Here is a 25,608-nt window from a genome sequence, read left to right as displayed (position 1 = left end):
TTTTGATCAATAAAACTATTTGTTTATTTTCTAAATAGAATATTGTTTATACAAAGAGGACTTAAAAAGATTTAATGCGTGTTTTTATAATACATATTTACTAAAATGCATGAAAACTTTCTGCACTATTTTCTTACGCGTAGACTCAATTCATGCGTTCTACGCGTGCCTTCCGGTTTGAGACTTCGGCTGACAGTAAACCAATTGACGGGGTCACCTGACCCCCGTCTAAAAATGAGGAAGGGTTGGTTCTTCAGGTATATTTAAATCTGTCGTACTTATAGTGTATATGTGAATATGTAATATTACTGATTGGTCAATGTCTCTGTTCAGCGATAATATTCGAAAATATTAATTCACTGAAAGCAAATAGCCCAATTTATGACATTATAGAAACTTGAACTTTTGACTTTTTTTCATATAATACCTGTAGAACCTTAACAAAAATCATTCTTTTATCTAAAATTTCCAAAAAGTTAAGCTATCAACTTTTCTCTCTATTTGCCTGCTTAAAAAACTCATTACAACAAACTGCATGAAATGATTTCATTATATTTAATGGGTAATGAAGCTGCCAATTGAACACAATGAACCACCTGAGAATATTTTCTATGATTTGAAAATAATCTAAATATATGGATCTTCATCATGGTACTCCACAAAAATAAACTTTTTATCAAAGCTGCCTTTAACACAAAATGGATTATCTTGTCCATACAAAGAAGTATTTGTTTGTGCCATAAACATATTTGCTCAACAAAAATGAATCGTAACCATTATCTGAATAATACATTGTATAAATATCTTCCATTCACAAGTGTAAGTTATAAATGTGAACAAAAATTCAACCAACTCTTTTTTGTGACCCAAAAGATTTGAGCATTGTTTTAATCAACACTTAACTTTAATCAAAACTAACAATTTTCAATATATATTCTACAAAATCAAGATGTTTCCAGAAAAAAATCAAATAAATAAGAAAATGAACACAAATAACTTAACAGTTTAGAGACAAGAGCAAACATTTTGCAGTTAGTTCTTTTCACTGAGACAAAGTCTCTCTCATAAATCATGGTCTGCCACGCTTTGCTTCAGGTAGTCAGAGTACAGGGACTCCTGCAATAAAAGGATAATTAAAAATTATAACTGTCACCAAACTCATAATCGCCATTACATACATTCACAAATGTCTATCTTTACTGAACAACCCCAACCCTTCATAAATTCCTTCATGTGATAAGCCATTTCCTTCAAAAATGCTGCTAACAATATACAACCTTTAAATACCAAAAATTCTAATTCTTGCATTGGATAATGTAAAAGATGAGGAAAAAATTTTCCAACTACTACACATCAATCAGACACATGGATGTAATTTTTTAACACTTGTTCTGTACCTTCTTCTTTTTGACTGTGTTCTGCACAAACTCTCTGATTTCTGACAAATGTCTCTTCTCCTTCCTGGATAGAGTCAGTTTTGTTCTGAAACATGAAGCAGGTGCATTAATAACATGCTGGTTAAGTTTTTAACTTCCTGATTCCTAACCTAGTTACATGTGCATACTTTAATGCTGGCGTTGCAATAGCCAGAAGACGTAAGCCACTGAAATAAGGTTAATTCCTGCAAGTCATTCATGCAAGTACTTTCTAACGATTGATTTCCGCTATCAGGGAACACTGGCTGTGGAGTAGAGGAGCTTTTTTTCGTTGAAGTACAGACAGTATGGTGTTAGGTGTTATACATGTATATGACAGTATGGTTTATAACCTCAAGGACCAGATGTGGAAATGTCAACTAGAAATGATGAACTGTTGTTTATTAAGTATACATGCACCAGATGTCACTTATCATGAACTAGAGTACAACCCTTTGTATACTTAAAAAGATGACCAATAGTAAAAATTTGTCTAGCATAAAAACTATGTTGCCAATAAAGCCTGGTGGTATTTCTAAAATCTATACAAGTTACATTTTTATGAGTAATGCAGTAGGATATAATTTGATTGGTAACGGTAATAAAGTATAAGGTAAACATACCTTGAGACATATCTTGCAATTAACAGCATAATAAGGGTAAACCCAAAGATGAAATACAGGATGTAAGTAGAATACTGGACGGGGATTGCCTTCCATCCCCTGGCTAGTGGACCCTGTAGGGTAAAAAATATTCATTATACAGTCATTGCTTAAATCCCTCATTGAACTGTATACAAATCGAAAAAGTGCCATAAATTAGGACAGATATTTAATCAACAACTTTGAAACTCTGTGGTCGAGATTTCTATCATTGTTCTTACGAGGTATATGCCTAGCGTGTCCAGAATGTTTTCTCCCAATATGTCCTTCATGACTTTCTGTTGCGTTGAGATGAGGTACGTGGTCAGCATCAGGAATGGAATGAAGACACCAAGCAGCCCAAAGGATGCCCCACGGAACCGTGCCTGGAGGTTCTCACTGCTTGTTTTCCTACAAAATCGAAAACTTGCTGTCCATTGATTGTTAAACAGGTCATAAACTAAAGTAAAACATTGCTTGATTTTCTACAAAAACGAAATGTAGCAATCCAACTGAAAAGCACACAAACTAATGCCCAAAAAAATCTATCTTTAGTTTTCTTGGCAAAAAATTTCAAAATGTTACACATTTAAGGCAGGTATTTTATTTTTATTGCAATATTTGCAAAGGGGAATAACTCAATTTCCATATCTTATTTTTTCAATAACGCAATTAAATTTTTGGCCTTAAACATTGCTTGACTTCCTACAAAACTTGCTTTCAACTGAATAGTACACAAACTAAAATATTTGTTTCACATTAAAATACCACAATTTACATTGAATAAAGAGTCAGCTATGATACACATACGCAAAAAAATTAATAAAAAAAAAATGATTTCATGCAGTATAAATACACCTATTATAACAAATGTCTTTTAAGCTCAGTTGAGGGGAAAAAAGTTTATGAGAACGTACAAGTTTTTCTGAAGTTTCTCCTCCACTAGAGTAGCAATTTGGTCACAGTCGCGCTCCAGTGAATTCAGGGTGTTTTGGATGGTTTGGTTGATCGTTTTCTCAATGTCCTGACACACCTCTTCGATCTGGTTGACACAAGAGCTACCTTTCTGGTTCATGTTTGGGACATAGATGGTGGGCATCTCAAATCCTGTACGGTTCAGGTTGGGACGCTTACATAGCTCCTGTACAATCTGCATCAGCACTCTCTATAAAACATTAAGATGAATTCTTCTATAAACTGTGATGCTAGGTTTTGAAATAAAACAACTTAACTACAGAAATTAAACCACCGTGCTGGCTTTGCTTGCCTTTCTCCTGTTTATCACAATGCAAGAATAGTTTATATTTATCATATTGGTACAGGTATTTCTAATTTTGAAAGTTTTTCAATCAAACATATTTTTGTACATAATTCTGAAGATAGACTTGACAATTACATTTGCCTCTCTTCATCTAGCATGTCTAGCTCAATTTACTATACACAGTACATCATTTTCATTGTGTTTTCTTTTTCATCAAATCATACTGGTAGCAGATTTTACCTCCTTTGAAACTCATTTTTACAGAGATACAAATATGCCTCATCTAAAATATGCCCATTATAAATACATGTATAAGCAAAAATCTCCCTCTATGAAAAATTTTCTATGACATCAATATGCCTTAATGGTACAGATGCTATAATTGGATATTCCTTCTTTGCAAATTACTTGATCATTCATTCTCTCTTTCTCTGTCATGTACAGTGTATCATATGTCACAAATTATCCATTCTTAAATTGGATTGACAAGTGTACCTGTCTGTCACTCTCATCTCCGGCTTCATCTGCTTTGCTCAGATAAAATCTCATTATCTCGGAGTGGTCATTGCTGAGCTCCTCCACGATGTTCAATGTCCTCTTGCAAAGTGCTTGACCAATGGGATCAAAGAACACGAAGATCAGATCTGCCAAGTCCCCTGTTATGGAAAAAAAAAATTATAATAAAAAAATTGGCTCATATAATAAAACATACATGTGCAAAAAAAAAATAAAAATCTAAAGATAAATGTGCCCTCTTAAAATTTAAAGTTTGGGTTAGTTTTTCATAAGAATTTCTGAAATGCTCTCTGCTGCAATTAATGTCAGTCCAATTGCAGTTTAGTTTACCTTTTATAAAAAAAATGTTAATTTCAGATACCAGAGAATTTTTCGCACAAAACACACTCCAAGTATGTTCTTCAGATGGAGTAACCACTTTATAAATGAATGCCTGAGTTGATCAAAGAAACATGACAAAGATGCAAAAAATGATTTTTTTACCAAGCCAGAGAATAGCTCTGTTGACATCAAATGGATATTGCATGTCTCCATCCACTAAGCCAGGCGTGTCTATGAACTTGACGAGGTTAAAGCGCTTCTGTTTGGACGTGGAAATCTCAGTTGTCAGGTAATCAGTGACACCTGAAATGATTTCTGTTCATTGAACACCAATACCAAAAGTTCAACAGATCAATGTATCAAAGACAGAATATGTGGAATCATTGTATTCAAATCAAATACAGTTTGGAGTCAAAGATGTTTCTTTAATTGATGGCATTTTACAAGTATTAGACCACCTAAGTGTAAATCTATATTTTGTCTGATATAAATTCCAGAAACATTGCATATATTCTGCTTCTATGGCATACTGAAATGAAATAAGGGATATTTCCACTCCTTCTAAAGCAGTCAAGATGAAAGGTTTACACTTAAAAAGGTTCACAGTATAATACAGTAGTACCATACCTGTGTGGGAGTGCAAGGTGTAGAGCTCATGAGAGTTATGAGAGTATGCAGGTGTGTTGTATTGCAAGACATGAAATATGCTTTTGTGCAAAAATGTCTATGGCTTACGCATTTCTTGGCTTATAACACTTTCCAGAGGCTAAGTGTGTGTACACTTAAGTGTACGTCAAATACATGTATTCTTTGTTATAAAAAAAAATTAAAATAAATTGCCCAGTCCTCCATTCTGTACAATGAATTCAAATCAAAATTGCTTTTAAGATTATAATATCAGTTCTGAAATCCATACTAATAAGTTTCGATCTTTTCTGAATCAAGGTACATTTTGAAAAAGGAGGCAGTTACCATACTCTAATCAATTCACTTTTAAAACAAAAACAAAATTTGTGTGGACTTACGAAAGCGTCATAATACGCTACCAATAATAACCCCTCCGCACGGCTGTGATGTATCCTATTATAGACATTTTTTTTTTTACTGGTAGTGAGCATAAGGTCAATATTTCCATTGTTCAGGGCCGACTTGTCACCAAAGAGTCACAAGCCAATCCAACAATATCATGGGCTCCTGAATTATTCATATACATGTAATATTTGTTACCAGATTGTTCTATTGAGGCAGAAATCAATCCACACACATTAATATATTGTATGTATATACTACTGAAGCAGACAACCTTGTCTGAGGGAAAAGAGCCTTCCCATAAAGTAATCAAGATTGACACCTATCACGAGGCTTAATGCATTATAATCTTTTTCCATAATGTTATATCTTTATTTAGACCTTTTTTGTTTTGCATTTTTTGTAACTAAAAAAAATAAAATGGTCTACATGTTAAAATCAGTTTTACTCTTATCTGATTACATGTAAAAAGAGAAAGGGAAAAAACCCCCAAAGAAACAACAAATTTCAACAACTTCTGACTGGATTAAATTATATGTCAACTGATACATTTTTTAATAACAAAAAGGGTTGAAACTCTCATTCTAGTCTTTCTATGGTATAAAAATGACCACAGTGTTAAATGAGAATGTGCTATTCCTAAGCTACTCCGGTGACACAGCAGTGTTCTAGCATGCACTCAAGATTCATTTGATGAAGTTTGCTTGGTGAGCAGAAACAACAGCCCTTCATTTGGCAGCTCTCAGCTCAGAATTGCACGAGATAGCTGGCCAAAGGAAAAACTACCATTCCAAGCTTGTCATTGAGAAAAAGCCTTCACTTGTGAACTCAAAGAGACAACATTCTAAGATATAAAATTCCTAATGCATGCAAATTATGGTAAAATTAAACTGGTGAATAAATGACTAAAGGATAAATGACCTACAGCCTTTCAGTAATACATTAACTTCTTATCAGATTAGGCTGAATCTGCATCATGCTGACTATGGAGCAAAAGCATCTCTGTGTAATGGTGAAACAGGACTGACTTCACTAGCTTCCCAGTCTATGGTGGCTGGCATGTAAGGCTTTTTTCCGTGATATTACAGGAATGGATGCAGATATCGGGTAAATGCTGACGGAGAGAACATGCCAGACAAATCAATATGTAGCAGGTTGAGGACCTCTCCAGACGGTTAGCCGTCTCATCTCCAGAATACAACAATTTTCTCCACATGCAATTCGGAGTTGTCTCATTACAACATCATTCGGCATAGTCTCTTCCAACAATTTACATCTCTTTCTCTCGAGTTATGTTAATAGAAAATGAGCACATCTATTTTATCTTCTGCAAGACCCTGTAGATCAGGTTTTCCTCTGAACAGATGCCATTGCCCTTTTGTAAAAGGCAAATGACCTGTCATGGAATTAATGATAGAGCTAGATTTTGCATGGAACATATCGTATTAAGAAAATCTGTTAATGATTTGAAATATTAACTTGTTTTTCATAAAGATGGAAAATGATATGCATACTTTACTTATGTTTCAAGTTGCACTTTACTTATGTTTTCAGTTGAAAATGCATCTAAGCAGGACAGCTCTTCATCAGGCAGCTTGTTGATTTCATTCAAGTCTACCTAGTGAAGGGCCGTCTGCTCATCAGCATCAATATCCAGTCTCCATTTTGAATTGCAACCTGTCCTCCTGACTTGGTCCGATATAATTACCCATGATATGTAAGAAAGAAAAAAAAATTCTAGCACTTAAGTGCCTTTTTTCCTATGAAAATTGTCTGTGTATTTTTTTTTTAGATAGCTTCAATGTCTGAGTGCTTAGTTTATTTATGACTTAAGGCCCACCATTTCTTTGTTTAATTTGTGATGTACTGATTCTGGCAATCAGTAATTTTTATTTTATACATGTAGTATATATGTTTCAACATAGAATGGATTACTTTTTTCTTTATTTTAATCTTACAAGGAAGGGATATTGGACTTTAACCCCCAAGGTTTAGGAGGCATTCACAGTTAAGGAATGTAAAGCTATAAAACATGAGTGAATCTCCAAAACAAGTCTACAGACTTTATTCATCGCTCACAGAAATATTAAATCAAAAAAAGAATTGAAAAAAAAATAGTCATTGATCAGTTGAAATATTTCCTAGAAAAATCAAAATCTAACAATTGATTCTAATAAATAATATCTAAGTATAGATAAATCACAATAAAGGAAGTCAAATTCCTACTTCCCTTTGCGATGTGATTGGACAGAAAAAAAGACCTGAAACAAAATTTTGGGTCACATGATTGTAGTAATGATCCATTATGAAACAAATCTTACCTTCAATCTGCCTAAGAGGCTCGAAATGGGGATAAAGATGGAGTGTAGCATTTCCCTGTAGATAAAGAAAAAGGAGGGGGGGTCAATGTTCTGAATTAAAATTAAAAAAAAAACTTTCGCAACATAGACTATATTGGTTTAAGTTTTGATTGAGATAAACAGTAAATGAAGGCCATGGCTTGAAATACATACATGTACACTGATGAACCTTGACAGTGTTATTCAACAGAACTTGGCAACAGCTACATGTATACACATATAAACCCATACATTCTACAGCCCCGTGTGATCTGACCTTGAACTTCATAATCACACCAGACAATATATACCATTATCTAGAAAATTTCTCCCTTCAATATCTCCCTTCTGAACTTTCAAATATTCTCCTCTCCCTCTCCTAGGGTCCATTGCGACTTCATGTGCCGGTGTTTAAAGCTCTAGAATGATTGTTACGTATCTGCAATCAGCTGATTATGACTAAGCATTATAATCGGCATGGTGAATTGTCAACAACTCCTGGCTGAATATTTAAATGCCCTTTTGGCATCCTCTCTCAGATTGCACAAGTCCTTATAAGATACTAAAGCCCCAGGTTATAAAACATTTTAACTGTTCAATTTCTTTCATTTATAATATATCCACTGCATTTCACATATACTGTATGAGTCTAGTTCCCAAACAAACTTGTTTTTGGTCTAACTTGATAAACATTCCTGTATTTAACCTATCCTTTTGGCAGATAGAAGTGTGAATCATACATACCTGCATAGCTGTACCAAATGAACCTTATAACTGCAGGTATTCAAAACCCATTACACCATCCTACTGTAACTGAATTCACCTATGGCCATTCTATTGAACCCCAAAATCTTCAGAGTCCTCCTCTTTTAACCTCAATCAGACCTAAACATCTGACATTTCAAATCAACCTTACATAATTTTTTTTTTCTTACCAAAGAATCTTCAAAGCACAATCATACAATCATAATTGCAAAATTACATAACAAGTGGCATGCTACAGACAAGTCTGAATAGTTTCAGAGCATCAACTAACAAATTCCTTAGGACAACAACCAATATGCTTGCCAGGTATTAAGGAGACACACCCTAAATACTGCGTAGGGTACACTGAACAATGGTTGTGTATTCAATCATTCTTTTACCTGAAGAGAAAAGATCTCAATTTTTCTTCATTCCTTTCATTACAATACAAGGAGAAAAAAATTTATTGCATAATGTTTGAAATACTGAATCAATATCAATTTCTTTTTAAAGAAGTACGTAATTTTATTCAGTCAGAAAATTAAAGTAAATTTCCAGCAAAGTAAAATTTTGTAGTTGTACAAACCAAGCTAATCTGTTGTTAATCCTTCACATGAAAAAGCCGGCAGAACAGTGGCACGTTAAACCAACACCAAGTGCAACTTAAAAATGCAGACGTCTACTGCATTGCCAATCAATATCAGCTATAATGAAAATCATTTAGCAAGCGATGTAACATAGAGTTACTCCCCTTACTGCAGACTGCATTATGCCAAAAAGAAAAAAAAAACCCGTTTTGGTTTCATATCCCACATATCTATTATTCCTTCCTTTATCCTTAACAACAAATTTTCAGCTCAATATAGCACACAGCTCATACTTAATATCGTGTACAAAAACCATATTGGAGAGAAAACAAAATTTTGACCTTACATAAACTTGGCCTGACTATTTGTCTACAAACGGTCAATAGCACATGACCGGGAGATCATCATTTCTCTACACATGGTCAACAACAGAAACACTATTGACCTCCCAAACTCTTTCCAAACAACACACTCGGCCAACAATTTTATCCAGATTCCGGCAATCTGCCAGACTACATTTTGGACATTTAATCTCTCAAGTATTGTTCAGTATTATCTATTAGTCTTTGCTGAACAAAAGTACCTATAGGTGAAAAATCTTGTTTGTGATAAAATCTATGTAATGTTGCACAAATCCTTTATTTCATATCTTCATCACTAAAACCAAAATGTCACCTTTTCTTCCTTCTCTAAATTTTTTCTTGACGTGTCAAAAGGTTATTACGTTTAAAGTAACTATGATACGAAATATAGTAATAAAAACTGCACTTGTTTCAGAGAAGTAATTAACAGGAAAGCTAAGTTATAAGTTTTGAATCAACCTAATACTATCAGGATATAATTAAACCCTGTGCTCCCTCATTTCAAAAATCTTTATGTATTTCAGTTAATAAATGCACCAGGTAGAGGAAATGGAGAACATATCAAAATACTTGATAAGACGGATATCAAGTTTTTAACAGTTACTTGGGAATGCATCAATCATTAATTTCTTCAACTGCACATGTTTGCAAAGTCCCTAATCTTTTGTTGTACACCAAATTAACAACCAACGGTGCTGGATTTGCAACAATAAAGCTGATCAATGTGAAAAGAACGATAAATCCTCGACAAAAGTTGTTTTAGTCTCTGAAAAAAAAGGAATGTGCAGCAGATTGTTCCTTATGACATTACATCTTAAATCTCTTCATGTTCAGAATAACTTCAGAAAAATCCATACAATAGGCAACCCACTCCGTTATATGACTAAGCAAATGTGTGCTATGAAAAACAGCCCACTCAGCACATTTTGTAAGCTCCATACACATTGCCTGCCAAGCATTATCTATTGAGCGACAAGCCCATGGAAAATTCTTCTTCCTCAACAAAATCAAACTTGTAAACTATTGATTATTCATTTATTAGCCCAGCATAAATATTCTATCAAAAAGCAGAAAATCTGCAGGAGGAAAAAAAAGCCCTAAAATGGGAGGGACTGTGACATTCCTGTGTCCTAGTGCCCTATATAATTTCTGCTATCAGGCTGGGGTGACCCTCTTTGTACTGAGTTTTATCAATTATTATGGGGTAGAATGTCTATTTATTAATCTAAAGGGCCAAGTAAGATGCAGCAAGTGCAGACACATAGGGTGAGGGTGTGCTGACCTTAGCCTGACAGAGTCGGCAGGGTGATTTAGGTGAAACCAGTGACAGCTGAAATCAGCTGACGGGGAGCTGATTGAACAACTATCCTTGTGGGCCCATACCCAAACGAAACAAGTAAACAAGCAAATGGATGGCATCATGATGATTTGTATGAAACACATTGCCACATAACGCTTTGAAAACAATATGCAGCAAAAACTGAATTTTGCCCCCAACACTTAACATGTATTGAATATATCTTAACAGCTTATCATTCATCTATCATAAAATAAAATAAAATAATCATCTTTTAATGACACTGTCTTTCTGCGAATTATAACGATACTGTGGTAAAATTAAATTTAAAGAAATTAAGTGATAGTTTCCATATGTGTCCAAGATCTGCCATTGTCTTATCTAGTGGAACTTGCCATGGCTTTTTTGCAGCTTGAGCACACTCCCATATGGTTTGAAAAAACCCCCCAAAAACCTTGGTCTTGCATGGCTGACAATGCATTTGTACCAGGAACAAGGAATTTTTTCTTTTTAAACAATTTCTAATTTCAACAGTTACATAAGAGATAACTTTCTGATCTAACTTCGCTAATCATGAGTCAATTAAGTACAGCTTTTAATAATTTCAAATACTATCGCTTCCAGACTACTACATTTACACAACTCAAAGCAGTTTCTTTTTATGAGTTTTCTTTTTCTCCTGTCACTTTATTTAATATACCAAAATTTTATGGATGCATGCCCAAACAGGATCCAATGTACTGCCTCACAATGTCCTATCTGAATTTATACATTCTTGGCAACAAATCAGATACTTCAAATTTTTGAAAAAAAAAAAATACTTTCAAGGAAGCTAATAATCGACTCAAACACTATACAATGCATGTTCTACGATTCTTAAACATAAATCTGCGGATTAATATTCTTTTCTCTCTAAATATGCTGTTCTCCTTGAGTGGAAATTAACTCTCTACTGTGAAGACCCTGCTAAAATTCCTTCATTATGCAAGAGTACACCATGTTGATAAGTCGAAAACTGACTTCAACATTCTACAGAACATTAAAACAACATTAAGGCATTAAAAAAATTACTTTCCTTTTTACACTACATGTCGCTGTATCTATTTTCAGTTATGCAACATCTGATAATTTTTTACATTGGAAATTTTTTTTCTCCAAGTACAAATGTGTGAATCATTAAGCATATAAATGATGTACCACGTACACAAGAATCTCAAAATACCCAGTAATCCTTCATTTTATTTTCTGCACCCAATTCTTTACTCCAGCAATCTGCATTTGATAGTCATTTTGCAAAATTTCTTTATTGGTTTTACTGTCAAATGAAGATATGCTATTTATGAAAAACAAAATAAATATATATCCTACTTTTTTCAATTCTGAAACACTGCTTCTAAAATTAATGACAATAATCTTCAGGTGAATGAAAGTTCACTTGTCTAAGTCTCTTTTTTATATTTATAGTAAACTATGTCGAGTTCAATAAACATCTGTATTTGTCTTTCTCAAAAAACTTCTACTTTTTACCATTACACAATTTCAGAATATGAAATTGAGGGTTTACTTTTTAAAATGCTAGAGTTCAAAGACCATGAAAATCATGATTTTTTTTTAACAAATCGCAGTCAGAGGGATAAGTTTCCTTGAATGAGGGAAAAGCCATACATTATACCCGATATATATCTTGACCTTGTTCAGGATGAACTAACCAAGTGCCTAACTGATATGTGGGGTGGGGCTGTCAAGTCACTCAAATAGCTGGTTGATACCCAATCTGTTTCTATGCACTACTCCAATTTCAACTGATCAGCCACACAGAGTATGACCTCTTGTATCACAATAGGTAATAAACACTCAGATCATTGTCTGACCTTTTGGCAAGCAGTTTTCCTTGATGGTCAAAACCTATATATAACTGGCTTTTTTCTTCGAGTGAAAAACTTGATTCCAAATATTTAGATACATTTATTTTAATGCAAATTTATATTTCTGGGATTTTTTGAACTGATAAGTAAAACCATTTTTTGCAATCTTATTTTTTTTTTAGGTTGACCAAAAAAAAGTAGTACCCCGCCAAAAAAAAAAAACCAGATAGAGGACAGGACTTTTATACTCACAGTCAGCGACTCTCGCTTCCTCCCACTAGTCACAATGGAGAAGCCTTGCGTTTCAATGGCAACACCTGTTCTTTGAACCTTTTCCTCAACATACCTGATATAAAAAAATACAATTCACCAATTGAAAATCATTATTTCCTTCATAACTATGATTTGCAGAAATAGCTTAATACAAATTCACATCTAATTCTAATTACGGAACATCTTTGCTGTAATTGGTAGCGTGTGGACAATTTTACTCAATGACATCGCTTTGGGAATTATATGTTTTCTCACTTTGTGCCAAACAATTTATAAATCAATGATAAGCAGAAAATGTCACCCAATTGTCACCTTCAGAAGAAGGCGAAATATACTTATTAGTAACAAGTTCACTTGAGGACAAGGCTGTTTTTCTTCCCCTTTTGTCTTTGTTACAACTTTCTCCATGTGTCAAAGCAAGGTCAATGTGATACAGCTGGGACGGACCTCCAGACATATGACCCCAGACTGGATATAACTCAATGGCCAGGCCTTATAATTAGGCAAGACTTAACGTTTTCTTGCCAGTTGACGTAGGGTATATTGATTGCTTAGTTTAGGCGCAACAGGATGGTACGTCAGAGTTATATGCATGCAGTTAATATCAAAAGTTCATAAGGAGCTTAGACTACATGATTTCTGAATAGCAGGGACCCAACCAAGCAGAAAAGCTTGCAACAAGCGAAAAAATTATCCACAAAAAAAACCCGACCTCAGACATATTCAGTATGTATTTAATAATGAGCTTGTTATATTCAAAAGTGCACATGGGTGCAACATTTCTGCAGAGTCAGTAATCTTCATGGGCTTGTAAATCACTTTGTTTTTGCAACAAAATTATTTTCCTTCAAGCAAAGAAACCACAAAAGCTGAACACAGAAAAGTCCAATTGTAAAAAGGAAAAAAAAAATGTCTATAATACAAACGTACAAGATTAATCTACCTTTTTATGTGATGGCTTCAAGACAATCTATATGAAGAGCATTAATTAGAATTCCGAACAGACACATAAATTTACAAAAGTTAGAAGATTGCGTAATTGGGTATTTGAACATTCTTGAACATTTAATGACTGCATACTACCGCGTGCTGGCAAATAATGGTTAAAAGCTGACATTACAAAAAGGCACCATGTAGCGACAGATTTTTTTTTTTTATACTATATCAAAACATTTGAAATATGTAAACTCTGCTTGACCTCCTATCAAGAATACTTCCGTTTTTCTTCAATTTATGCATGATCATCTGATTTCTGCCTGGCTCTTATATGCTTCCTATTCAAACCTAAGGACATCGATATTACAGGGGTAGGATTACATAAAGCAATTCACAATAGTTATCCCCGGTTCCTTCAGATATATCCTATGGTTACATAAAAAAATACACCCAGACAGACATTCAAAGTATCAATATAACATCAATGAATGTTGGGCGGTAACCACCGATAACACCAGCTGCCTATGGTGCGATAAAAAAATGAAAGCAATTAGTAGAATAAAACCGAAAAATAGAAAAAAAAAGACTTGCTGAGAGATTTAATTCTTCATTTACAAGTACCTCTTGTACCCCGAGTGTTCCAGATTGTCACCCAACGATCCAACCTGTCATACCTTTAAATTCACTCAATAGCCATCTTTTATACAATGTCAGCAGATTATATCCCGGGCAGAGGGCCGAAGCCGTAATATGTACAAAGAAATCCTTTCTCCATGCAAAGACTGGAGAGAGGGGGTTAGCGACTTGTATCCCCCGAGCACTACACACAAGTAACAGTCAGTCACAGTACAGTTCACTCACTGAGGCCTGATGTTAGCAATGACTTCACCTTCACATACCAAGCTATGGTTACATCAAACAAACAATTATTCTCTAATGCCTTGTCTGGCTGCCAGTCAGCTGGCGAACTATCAAAAACAGCTGATTCAGCAAAACCAACCAATACATGTCAGTCCCTAGTCTTCACGATATATACAATCCAATTGATTTTTCCCCCCCTCATCCTTTCTCTATGAATATCTATAGCCATATAAATGAGTCAAAATGATGAGAAATTTGATCATTACAATATTGCTTGCACAATATCAATAAATCATGTTCTCCTTTCTTATGAAGTTCAGAGTTTTGTATAACCATGAAATAACAGTCTGGTTTGAAAGGTATATCTATACATATAAAATGCAATCACTGAACGTTCTGGAATGTGATTTATAAATACATGTATGTGCCTATGTATTTTCCTTGTTCGAGGTGATAAGAGCTTAGTTTAACGGTTGAGGAATTTCTACTCTCAGTAATTTTTTTATTCTCAAGGGAAGAAGTGTCAGGAATGAAATGGCATTATCTCCCTTTTATTAATGACATTAAAAAAAAGAACGGCAACACAAATGTGCTATAATAATTTCTATTGTCAACTAAGCAACGGACCCATTAATCTGGTTACAGAAAAATAGAGATCTTTAATGTTAATTGAAACAGTTTCAAGATTCTTGTGGATATATCATAATTTATGAAAGTTGAAATGCCCAAAAATATAATCCCATTAAATTAAATAATTATTAATATAATTTTAAAAGTGCTTATAAAAGGGGTTTATATTATATGTCTGTACAATTATATATTTCATGGATTTAATGAAAACCTGGGTAAAATTAAAGGTTAATTTTGCTTGTCTTATTCCTGGTCAACACAGAGCTTTTGAGAAATCTAAGGAATATGATTATAGTTATGTATGCAATCTGAGTAAGTGAAGATGATGATGATGATGATGACTTAAACTGATTGGAATGGCTGCTAAGATAAGTTAGCATGCCCTAAATCACCAAGTTATAAAGGCCAACAAGAATATATATCTCTGAAAAGATAAATCACATTTATTTATAAATAAACGTTCAAGTATAAATCCAAGTTCAACCTTGACATTATAACCAGCAGGAAAAGTGAGGTTCCTGGTTCAAATGTTACATTCTAATCGCATCTACCTCTCTTAAGTGCTAAAAACACTGCCTTGTTCAGTCAGTACAAGTACTCAATCGCCCTGTGAATTATGAGGAAAAATGAGTTTTTGTTACCCAACAATATATTATACCTAATAACACTTAAAAGCATACACACATATAGACCCCCTGGCCCCCTTGGGTTTGAAAAGTGGTTGTTGCCAATCCCATTTCTGGCAAGTATTAACTGAAATACTGCGACTATTGCAACTTTGTTGCATGCATCTTGCATAAGGTCACGATCTATAAAAGCAACACCTACCATTTTACATTATTATTTGATTGTTGTACGGGATTCAAGTATTTTATGTATGCATCCGTGTGATTTGGCAAGCTCAGAAGTTCAGTACAGACTATGAGCAGTAAAAAGATGCGAGAAGAGACTATTCTGTGTGGGTTATTTGCAGACTAGCATTATTGATTTTGTAGTTTGTGAGCCACTTAGACCAAATCCCAGACATTGGCAAAAACAAAATGCAAATAGAAGCAACACCTTCCACAAGACCTCAAAATTATGACAGAAAATTATGTAACCTCAGAAAAACTCAAAGTACAGTGATTTTTCCAAAAAGAATGCCAAAAGTTTATTCATGGCCAAATTTTTTTCTTCTTATTCTTCGGTATTAATTAAATGATCTAGATTAGGAAACTTGAAACAATGGAATTGATTGATGACTCAATTGAACATGCTGAAGGTTATTTTATCATGGAATATTTGGCTGTGAAAAGTTTGATTGGTAAAATCAAGGCCCATTTATAGGTTTTAAATGTACATTTCACCTACCGGTATATATGAATGTCTATGAAAAAATTTATTATGCGAATATATTTCATCTTGATGACATTTGATATTTCATTTGAGCCATTGTTTTATGTTCAAGGCAAAGCAGAAAAAAAAACTTTTTCTGGTCTTTACAATATGATAATTATCATTACATAGAATTTATAAAAATATAAGAAATAATTCAATAATCATTTCTAATAATTATCCAATCAAAAATACCTGTATTTAGATGATTTAGTCTGTAACTATATGCAATGGTTCTAAAATATAAGGTTTCCAAACCCTAAACCTGCTGAATCTTTAAAGTATTTTACAAATTTATAGCATGTTAGCCCAGCTGAGCTGTAAATTATTAAGAAAAATAGAGATTTGTGTAATAATTTTGAATTGTGAATTGGAGGATCAAACTCCCATTCTTCTGACATGAATGATGTTTTCCACTCAAAAATGCACTTGTATATAATATGAACACTAAATGAATACATTTTCCACAAATCCATGATACAGTCAATTTTCATCCATTGAAGAGTTGTAAAACATTGCCGAAGAACAGACATCATGATATCAATTCTTGTATTGATCTAAATTATCAAGAATTTGCCCTGACGTCACTTTTCATTTAGAAAAGTATTTAGATACATATTTTAGTTTAAATTTCATCCATGAAAGCATTATAACTTACACAAATATACTGATTTTCTTATCAAATTTTAATCCATTTTTCTATTTTTAAAGTTATGTGCATTCATTGTCATCGATTCAGAAAAATGTTTAAAATGTTTTCTCTTCCTACAATATGGTCAAAATCTCTACCTGTTTACATAAAATCAATAGTCCTGGTAAGCAAAATTAGCTTCAAGTCAAAAAGGTGCCAGGTTTTATAAGCAGTGTACCGCGAGATAAGGACTTACACACCAGTCAATCACACATCCTGTATCCTTTAGAGACATGGAGTGACAAAAGGATGACACGGATGAAATGAACCAGGATATTTGTGAAATGACAAGCAAAACTGTCTCCAGACCTCTTGGTATCAATACCAACAAATAATATATGCACCTTGTGAGGCTATGCGATTTTGAAATAACATAAAGAAATACATAATTTATGCATTCATTGTTTAATGAAAAGTTCCATAATGTATATACAGATGAACTTCGATATCTCGAACACTGATATCTTGAATACAATGGATATGTCGAAGCGATTTGTAGGTCCCAACCACTTATTTTTTAATTTGATATCTTGGATACTCGTATATCTCAAAGTTTTTTAACAGTCCCATCTAGTTCGAGATAACAAGGTTTGACTGTGTGTCTATATACTTACCAGTTGATGAAAGAACTCTTTCCAGCTGAGTGATTGCCGATTAAGAGGACGGAGATCTTTTTTCTGGGTGCAAGTAATGTTAGGCCCAAACTCTCTGCAATCTTTACAAGGCCTTAAATGATACAAGGTAAGAATACCTATCAATATTATCTCCAATTAATATCATATAATATATTCTACTTATGCAATACTCTTGCCCCATTCACCTCAATGATCTTGCTCTAATCTCCTTATTTATTGCCCTTGCCCCTATAAACACCATTTTTTGTTTATGTTTTTTTTCTTGGTCCAAAATGTAGGACAACCCTTAACATTACCATAATTTTTTATAACAAAGAACATACCAGAATAGACTTGTCTAATAGTGTCTAAGTATTGGAACTATAGTGAAAATCCATTCAATGCGGGGGTTTTGAAGAATTTCCTTCTGAAGAGGGGATATGAAAAATTACCACTGCAAACCATACGGACCACTATTTTCATATATGCTCTACTGCAAGGAATTGTATACACTTCAACTGTGCTACAAAATGAAATTTAAGAGCCTGAAGATCACAAAGCAGGGGCATTCCTGCAAAAAACTTCTGCATTTTTTAAAATTGTTTCTTTTTTTTTGCATTGGTGGTAATTCTTTGTATCTTCCTTCCTGTCCCTAATGTCACCTTATCTTGCCCTTTCTCTGTCTGATGAGGCCAAGACCAGGTCTGTATGTCTTTTAACCTGAACAGGCTAAATCTTGAAGGGTACAATTATTTGCAATATATGCTCTCTCCTCTCTCTCTCTCTCTCTCTCTCTCTTGCGTTATTATAATGACTATTTCAAAAGGGACTGGTCTTGTTTTAATCATGACATTAAGATAAAAAAAAAAAGAATTATCAGAGTTTGAAATTTACTATACAGTACAGATCAGACCCAACCTAACACTAGAGTAAACCCCTCTCGGTTTACTTTTTAGAGCCTGCTCTGCAGGCACCCTATAGTAATCAGTCTGTCCGTCTGTCTTTCCATCCGATATCTCTTGTCTGAAGCATATCTTCTCTCCACTTGGCCCAATCTGGCTCAGAGTTCACTCACAGAGTACCTTTGGGTGAAGGGTGTGCATTGACCTTTAATCATGTTTCTAGGTCTAATGTTAAGGTCATATAAAAATTATATACAAAATCCTTGTCTGGAGCATATCTTCTCTTTCATTAGTCAAATCTGGCTCACACTTTGTTTACAGAGTGTCTAAGGTCAAAGGGTGTTCAGTGACCTTGAATAAATATCAGACCACCAAGAATCCTTTTTTCAGAGCTTAACTCCTCTCAGCCCTATTTGGCTCATATTTCACAAAAACATAGCTTTTGAGAATACAGTGTGAATTGACATTGAACCAATTTTCAAGGTCAAATGTGAAGGTCATAACAGAATTATACTGTATGAAAAATCCTTTTCCAGAGCATATCTTCTCTCTCTTTGCTCCAATCTGGTCCATACATCACCCACATGGAACCCTTCATCAAAAGGTATGCAGTAACCTTGAGTGATATTTGTAGGTGAAGTGTCAAGGTCACATCAGATTACACAAAAATCCTATTTTGATAATATCTGGGCCAAGTTAAGGATAGATTTGGCCAAAGGGAGAGAGAATATACTTTGGGCAGAGATTTAGCTCAAAGCTCTGCTATGACCTTGACCACGTATTTATAAACTTAGGTCAAGATCACTAAACCTTTAAATCACTATAGGTGATCAGAATCTAAGCTTTTGGCCACTACAAATCTTTTTTTCACCTTTTTTTGTAGAAAGAAACTTATTTGTCTGATGAAGAGTTAAACGAGATTAAGAAGGTAGAATAGAATTAGACTTTGCTTGGGATTTTTTTTTATTGAAAAAAAAAACCATCTGATACATATCTATTGATTTATCATTAGTGTCTTATTTATTTAGTTGTAAAGTTGTAACACACAGACTCCAAAATGAGATAACTCTGCTGCAGAACATAAAATAATTGGTATATATATAAACACCCATCTATTACCCCCTCCCCAATCTTATTTTTCTCTAGATGAAACTTCATGTGTACAAATGTATTTCTGATAAAATTAATTTTTCATTAGTTTTAACCAACATAAGAAAAATGAATTTTAACTGCCAATGCAGGAAGTTTAAGTACATTATTTTAAAAATTTAAAAGCAAAACTGTTTTGGCACGGCTTCTTTATTTGCTTAATGTATGTTTGTCTTTGTGTTCATGGCATTTAATTGTGTTACTGAATATGGGTACATATACATATAGGCCTACCCATTGTACCTTTACTCCTATCCCATTAATTTACTCCTATGAAATAATATTCTTGAAAAGTACTTTAACGTTTCTTTGTGTTTAAGACATGCATGATAGATGCAATTCTTATTTGTAGTTAATATCTTCACTTTTCAGATATATAGTTATTTTTTTTTTTTCTAGTTGTTAGGTGTACCCAATGTACACAGTTCCCATTGTTGCACTAATCATTTTAACTTTATAATTAGTGTAAAGAATGAAAAAAAAAATTGGATAAATTTTAAAATAAACTACTTGAAATCCTTTTCAGAGAATTTTTTTCTGTATTTGGCAATTCGGCAAATCACGTCGTGGTTTGGATTGTTGACATGTAACCTAATGTTCACACCCACATGACTCAAATTGTTGAATACTCACCTGTGCCACAGCTAGAAGGCTGAACAACAGTGAACAAAGGACGTTTACATAAGAATTGATTCTCCATCCCATGTTTATCTAATGGTATATAACTTGACATAAATGAAGAAAATGTTTTTAACAAATTACTAAAAATTAAAGAAGGAAAGCTTATTTGAAGGTCATAAAGTACTATGACTCATCATTCATCCAGACACACTCACAACCTGCTGCAATGATGCATCAACCCATCGATCCCCTCTCCTTTCTATCATTGTTCTTGCTCTATGCAGGAGAAAAAAATCTCCTTTTTGATAGTCTGCCAAGATGTCGTCAAATAAAAAGTACTTATACGGTCGGAGGGAATGACCACGAACGAATAAAGAAAAAAAATCCCTCAGACCAGTCTGAATTGATCAGACGGGATTATATTTAGAACATGCTAGACGGGTATAAATTATTTGGAGAATTAAGACATGGAAAGAAAACGCCACGTTAATATTTCATTACTTAAACTTTAGTCTGATATTCTTCAATAAAATATGAAGCCTGAACTGAAAAATTTTATTGGTAATTGTCCAAGAATGTGAAAAGTGCCGAGTCGGCTATAAATGAATGAAATGACGGAAATTCACCGGCCCATGCCCTTGTGAAATTGCACGGGTAATATTCAAACCGCCTCCCCTTGCAAAATAAGAAAAAATTAACTCACCATTATCTGGGTCTATGTAGAGGGTGTGACATTCTTTCAGAATCTTCTCGTTGATGGACTGGGTCGACGAGTCCGCAGCCGTTGCCGACGATTTCTGCTTAACTTTGCCAGACATCACACGGCTCCTGTCAAGTCGAGCAGACAGTTTATTGAGACCGAACGGAGATTGCGCATGACTTTCGAACAATTCTGCGCAATAAGACGAAAAATTGTCAGTAAAAATCGTCGAAATTTTCCGATGGCATTTGAAACAAACATTACCTCTATTATCGAAAAAGTATAACTTAAACAAAAATATTTTAATTGACGGTTAAAAGCTCTTTCGCATTAGGAATTTTGCAATATTCTACTCACCCCTCCGTTCCTCAGTTTTCATTCCACGACTACTTCCGTCAGCTGATCGGAGAATGATCCCGAATTAAAAGATGCATAGATAATATCAAATATAGATTAAGTATCGTCTAGGCCACGTTTGTAAACTTTCAAAATTAATACAAGAGAATGTCACTCACAAGTTTGGCGTCTTTGATATATTTTTCATCTACTTCGGGCACATTCCGATGACGACACCTTTAAGCCGGCAATATTAACGAATGGTTGTTGAGAACGCAATTAAACTCCGGAGCTAGAGTAAACAAAGATGGCTTCCCTTGGACTTATCGCTAATTATGGAAGTGATGAAGAAGATTCGTCATATACAGATTCTGATGATAATGCATCTAACTCTGTAACGTTAGTGAAGCTTATGAAATATTTTTCATGTTGATAAATGCAAAATAATCATCGAGATAGATAAGACATCTGTGTGTATGCTTTCAGGTCCTGTGAAGCATCAATCTTGATTGAGCTCAATACTGGGTAGCTATGCAGCTTAATTAAGCTAGATACATATTTTTCTTTCCAAATCGGTAAAGGTCGCAACCAATTAAGTGATACTCGTTTACCACATTGTTCCTTAAAACTGTAAAAACGTGACATGCAATATAATTTTCAAAAAAAGCAGCCTCTTCATGGAACAAAAATGTAAGAGCAAGTTGGCAATGAAAACCAGTTATGTTTAACAGTTAAAATGGTCCAGTGCCAGTGAAAGTTTACCCTGGTCAACAAGATAGTTTAAATGCATCACCATGAATGATTAACAGCTGATTAATCTAAACGAGGCCGAGTACAGAACGAGTAAGCAGGCTTTCGCGCAGCGTTTCATTTGTATTGTGACGTCATCTTTTTGCTTTGTTGACGCCATGGCGGATAGTTTCAACTGCAGATATTCAGCGAAATTTGTTGAAAATAGCGCGTTTGATGCGTAAAATTTATATTATATTATGGAATAAACATAAATGTCTCGGAAGTATAAGCTATATTTGGGCTCGGGTCGAAAACGTGAAGAGGGTTTAGCAAGCCTAGCCCTCGGTCATGTTTTCTTAACCTGCCTAAATAATATAGCTTAATTCATATATTTCAAGACAGTAACCATGTATTTTATATTAAAGACCCTTAATATGTGATGTTATATATTTATTTATTACTTAAATGTGTCTGAATGTTTTGATAATACAATAAAGATCATCATTTCCGTCTTTGACAAATAAAAAATAGCGATAATCTGGCAAACTGGGAATTTGGGCATACAAAACACAACTTTGATAAGATCCCCTGGAACAAACCAGGAGGTAAAAGGTTTTTTTATTTGACCATTTTATGCCTTTAAGCAATAACTTTAATATGTAGAACAGAAAAGGAAATCCCTAGGGCAGAAATTTATAAAAAATGTAAAAAATGTGCAAAGTTGATACATTTCAAGCAAAATCCCATAGGGTCCCATGTTAAAAATTAACAAACTTGGAGATGACCCCTTAAACAAACGGTGTGGTAAATGTCTTATTTTTTATCTTAAGATAATAATTTTATCAGTAGAAACTCGTGTAAAAAAATTCATTAAAAAATCTAGGGTAGAACAAATTAGACCCGGCCTCGTAAAGCGAAGTGCGAGTATGCTAAAAAATTACAATGTCTTTAAATCAGTAAATAATATTGAGTTTAAACAAATACTATATATATGGGGGGTTTTCGCGTGTCACAAAAGTTACAAAAATTTGCATTTTTATTTGCGTCAGTCATTTTTTGCAATTTAAAAAGTTTCTTATAGGAAATGATACAGGATATAATATCTGTGTATTCAATTATTTGCAATTTAAAAGTGGTCATGAGAAAAGCGAAAAATAAATAATCATGAAAACTACTGGTATTGCTAAGATTAGTGAAACATTTGCATAAAAAACAAAAAGTTATCAATACATATTTTGGTGTCTCAACACACGAATTGTAGTGTTCAGTATCACAGGATCAATTTGACTCAATGAACGAGATAAAAAACAGGGTTATATTTATTACTTATTAGGTTTGTTACTGACTGACTATAAAAATATATCGGATTGATCAATCTCATAGATGGCGAGGCAAAGCCGAGCTGTCCATGAGATTGATCAACCCTATACATTTTTGTAGTCAGTAACAAAACCTAATAAGTGTTTTGTTTTCACGAGGACTATGATGTGACACATTTATTCACAAAAGCGATGATCTACGCAAAATCGCAAACCCATGTACAATTTGCCTAACATCTCAACAAGTTTAACTCATTTAATTTCTTCAAAATTATCAATCTCACCTTTCAGGTACTCTTTGAAAATCCTTGCTTCACCCACGTTCACTTACAATGTTTTGTTGCTATTCAATTTTAAATGTTTTCCCCTTTCCTCTATAGAGATTTTAGCAAATCTCGACGCTGCCATTTTGTTCTGCTCCAGACACAACAATGTGACGTCAATATTTAAAGTGCAACTACTCTAATTTTAAAGAATTTCAAAGGGCAACTACTCCAAATATTTTAAGAACTTAACAACATGCTGTTTCTGTATTAAATAACATGAAATGTCGAAATGAATAGGCAAAGCGTCGGCCAGTGACAGCCATATTGCCAAATATTACAGGTTATCCTCACTTATGGACATAGAAATATATCAGGCGGTCATGTGCTATATTTAAACCAAATGAAAGTGTGACATTTCAGTTCAAGGGAAAACAAAGTATAGTAGGGGATCTAGACATTCAATTAATATGGTGTTACATATTTTTAATTTACCAATCCATATTTTGGGGTACATGTACTTTTGGAAGAAAGTGCACATTTTTTTTAAATAAACCAATGGAAAATATCAAATATTTGGTTCAAAACATCACGTACAAGAAACAAGATGATCTTCACAATTAATGTGAAATTTTCATTTTATAATATCACTAAGATGCTTTATTTTTCTGAATAACACCACATTTAGTCCTTTTGATCTGCTTTTTAATACTGTTATGTACTAGTTTTTATAGCATACATGACATGATGTATGTAGCTAAAAATTTAAGCATTTAAGCAATGTTATCATCTGATCCCTCATGACAGATCGATACATTTATTTCAAAGATGGTGTAGAAAAAGAAAAAAAAAAAACTCAGGATTTTTCATAACAAGAATTTGCCATGGTTTCTGGTGTTATGTCTCCACAAACATCTTTTAAAGTTACTCTAAATATTCATCAATCTTTGTGCTAGAAAAGCCTTTTGCACATTTTAATGTTTAATTTATACATTTGCATTTAATCATAATTTGATAACTTGAAGAGATTTTTGAAATCCTTAACAGATTGAGCTGTGTCAGTTATACTTAATCAGTTCAAATCAGCATTAGGGAGATGTCTTTTGATAATATATTTTGCTATCTAAGATCCCTCCCATAATACTTATAAATGATGAATATAGGCCTCAATATAAATTCTAGAAAATAACTCATCATTTGTTTACTCTGTGCAGGATAAAAAGTGACCAGGAAGAAAAAGCAAAACCAAATTTCTTTGATGCAGGCGAAAGCAGCTCTGAAGAAAGCAGCAAAGAGGAAGAAACTGATAGAAAAGAAAAACTTCCGAACCCCATGCTAGGGGGTCTTCCTCGGCCAGTGTTTGAAGAAGGCAATGATAAAGAATTACTATCTGTGTTCACAAACCCTTATGAACAAGCTGAGCAAGCCAAAAATACAGTTCTGGAAAAACATGTGAAAATGGTGGAGAGAAATATCCCCAAAGGAAAAGCGGGTCAAGTCTGTTTTAAGTATAAGAAAGGCAAGTGTCCATATGGGAAAAATTGCAGATACTCTCATGACTTAAGTTCAGAACTGATTTCAAAACCTGCAGCAATAACAGAGGAAAAACCTGTTTTTGATTTTCATCACCATTCTATGACTGTGCAAAATATTGAACCAGAGCTGGAAGACGATGACAGTTATATGGCAAATGCCAAAAGAAAAAAGAGGGCAGGAGTTACAGATCATTTAGTACCCCCCAAAAAAGCATTAAAATCCCTTGATAAACAGAGACGCAATGAGAGACCATGGACTATGTCAGAATAATTGAAATAAATTTTAATTAGAAAA

General features: G+C 33.9%; 2 protein-coding genes across 3 annotated transcripts; one reads left to right on the top strand and one right to left on the bottom strand.

Annotated features, from left to right (window-relative positions):
• Window positions 1–540: 540 nt before the first annotated feature.
• Window positions 541–21,742, bottom strand: LOC105344112 (sarcalumenin). Of its 2 annotated transcripts, none has more exons than XM_066078717.1 (13): window positions 21,644–21,742; window positions 21,486–21,527; window positions 21,132–21,256; window positions 17,757–17,868; window positions 12,630–12,723; window positions 7,505–7,559; window positions 4,317–4,457; window positions 3,813–3,973; window positions 2,974–3,221; window positions 2,299–2,467; window positions 2,039–2,151; window positions 1,398–1,482; window positions 541–1,116 (listed from the first exon to the last, which is right to left on the bottom strand). In XM_066078717.1, exons 3-13 carry the CDS (start codon window positions 21,244–21,246, stop codon window positions 1,063–1,065), a joined length of 1,347 nt encoding a protein of 448 aa, XP_065934789.1. In that variant the 5' UTR covers window positions 21,247–21,256; window positions 21,486–21,527; window positions 21,644–21,742; the 3' UTR covers window positions 541–1,062. The 2 variants fall into 2 exon arrangements, with proteins under 2 accessions (XP_065934789.1, XP_065934788.1); XM_066078716.1 differs by having other exon boundaries at window positions 21,132–21,320; window positions 21,644–21,660.
• LOC105344110 (uncharacterized) lies at window positions 21,724–25,608 on the top strand. Its single transcript, XM_011451746.4, has 2 exons — window positions 21,724–21,863; window positions 24,993–25,608. The coding sequence occupies exons 1-2, from the start codon at window positions 21,772–21,774 to the stop codon at window positions 25,582–25,584; spliced, it is 684 nt and encodes a 227-aa protein (XP_011450048.3). The 5' UTR covers window positions 21,724–21,771; the 3' UTR covers window positions 25,585–25,608.

The sequence above is a fragment of the Magallana gigas genome, chromosome 3, assembly GCF_963853765.1.
Source record: "Magallana gigas chromosome 3, xbMagGiga1.1, whole genome shotgun sequence".
NCBI classification, from domain to species: domain Eukaryota; kingdom Metazoa; phylum Mollusca; class Bivalvia; order Ostreida; family Ostreidae; genus Magallana; species Magallana gigas.
This window is presented reverse-complemented; position numbering and strand designations above follow the sequence as displayed.

Coding starts and splice junctions, on each gene's coding strand:
- LOC105344110 (XM_011451746.4), top strand. CDS start 21,772: ATGGCTTCCCTTGGACTTATCGCTAATTATGGAAGTGATGAAGAAGAT. Junction 21,864..24,992: donor AATGCATCTAACTCTGTAAC/GTTAGTGAAGCT, acceptor TACTCTGTGCAG/GATAAAAAGTGACCAGGAAG.
- LOC105344112 (XM_066078716.1), bottom strand. CDS start 21,507: ATGAAAACTGAGGAACGGAGGG. Junction 21,321..21,485: donor GAAAACTGAGGAACGGAGGG/GTGAGTAGAATA, acceptor CTTATTGCGCAG/AATTGTTCGAAAGTCATGCG. Junction 1,117..1,397: donor ACACAGTCAAAAAGAAGAAG/GTACAGAACAAG, acceptor CTTTTATTGCAG/GAGTCCCTGTACTCTGACTA.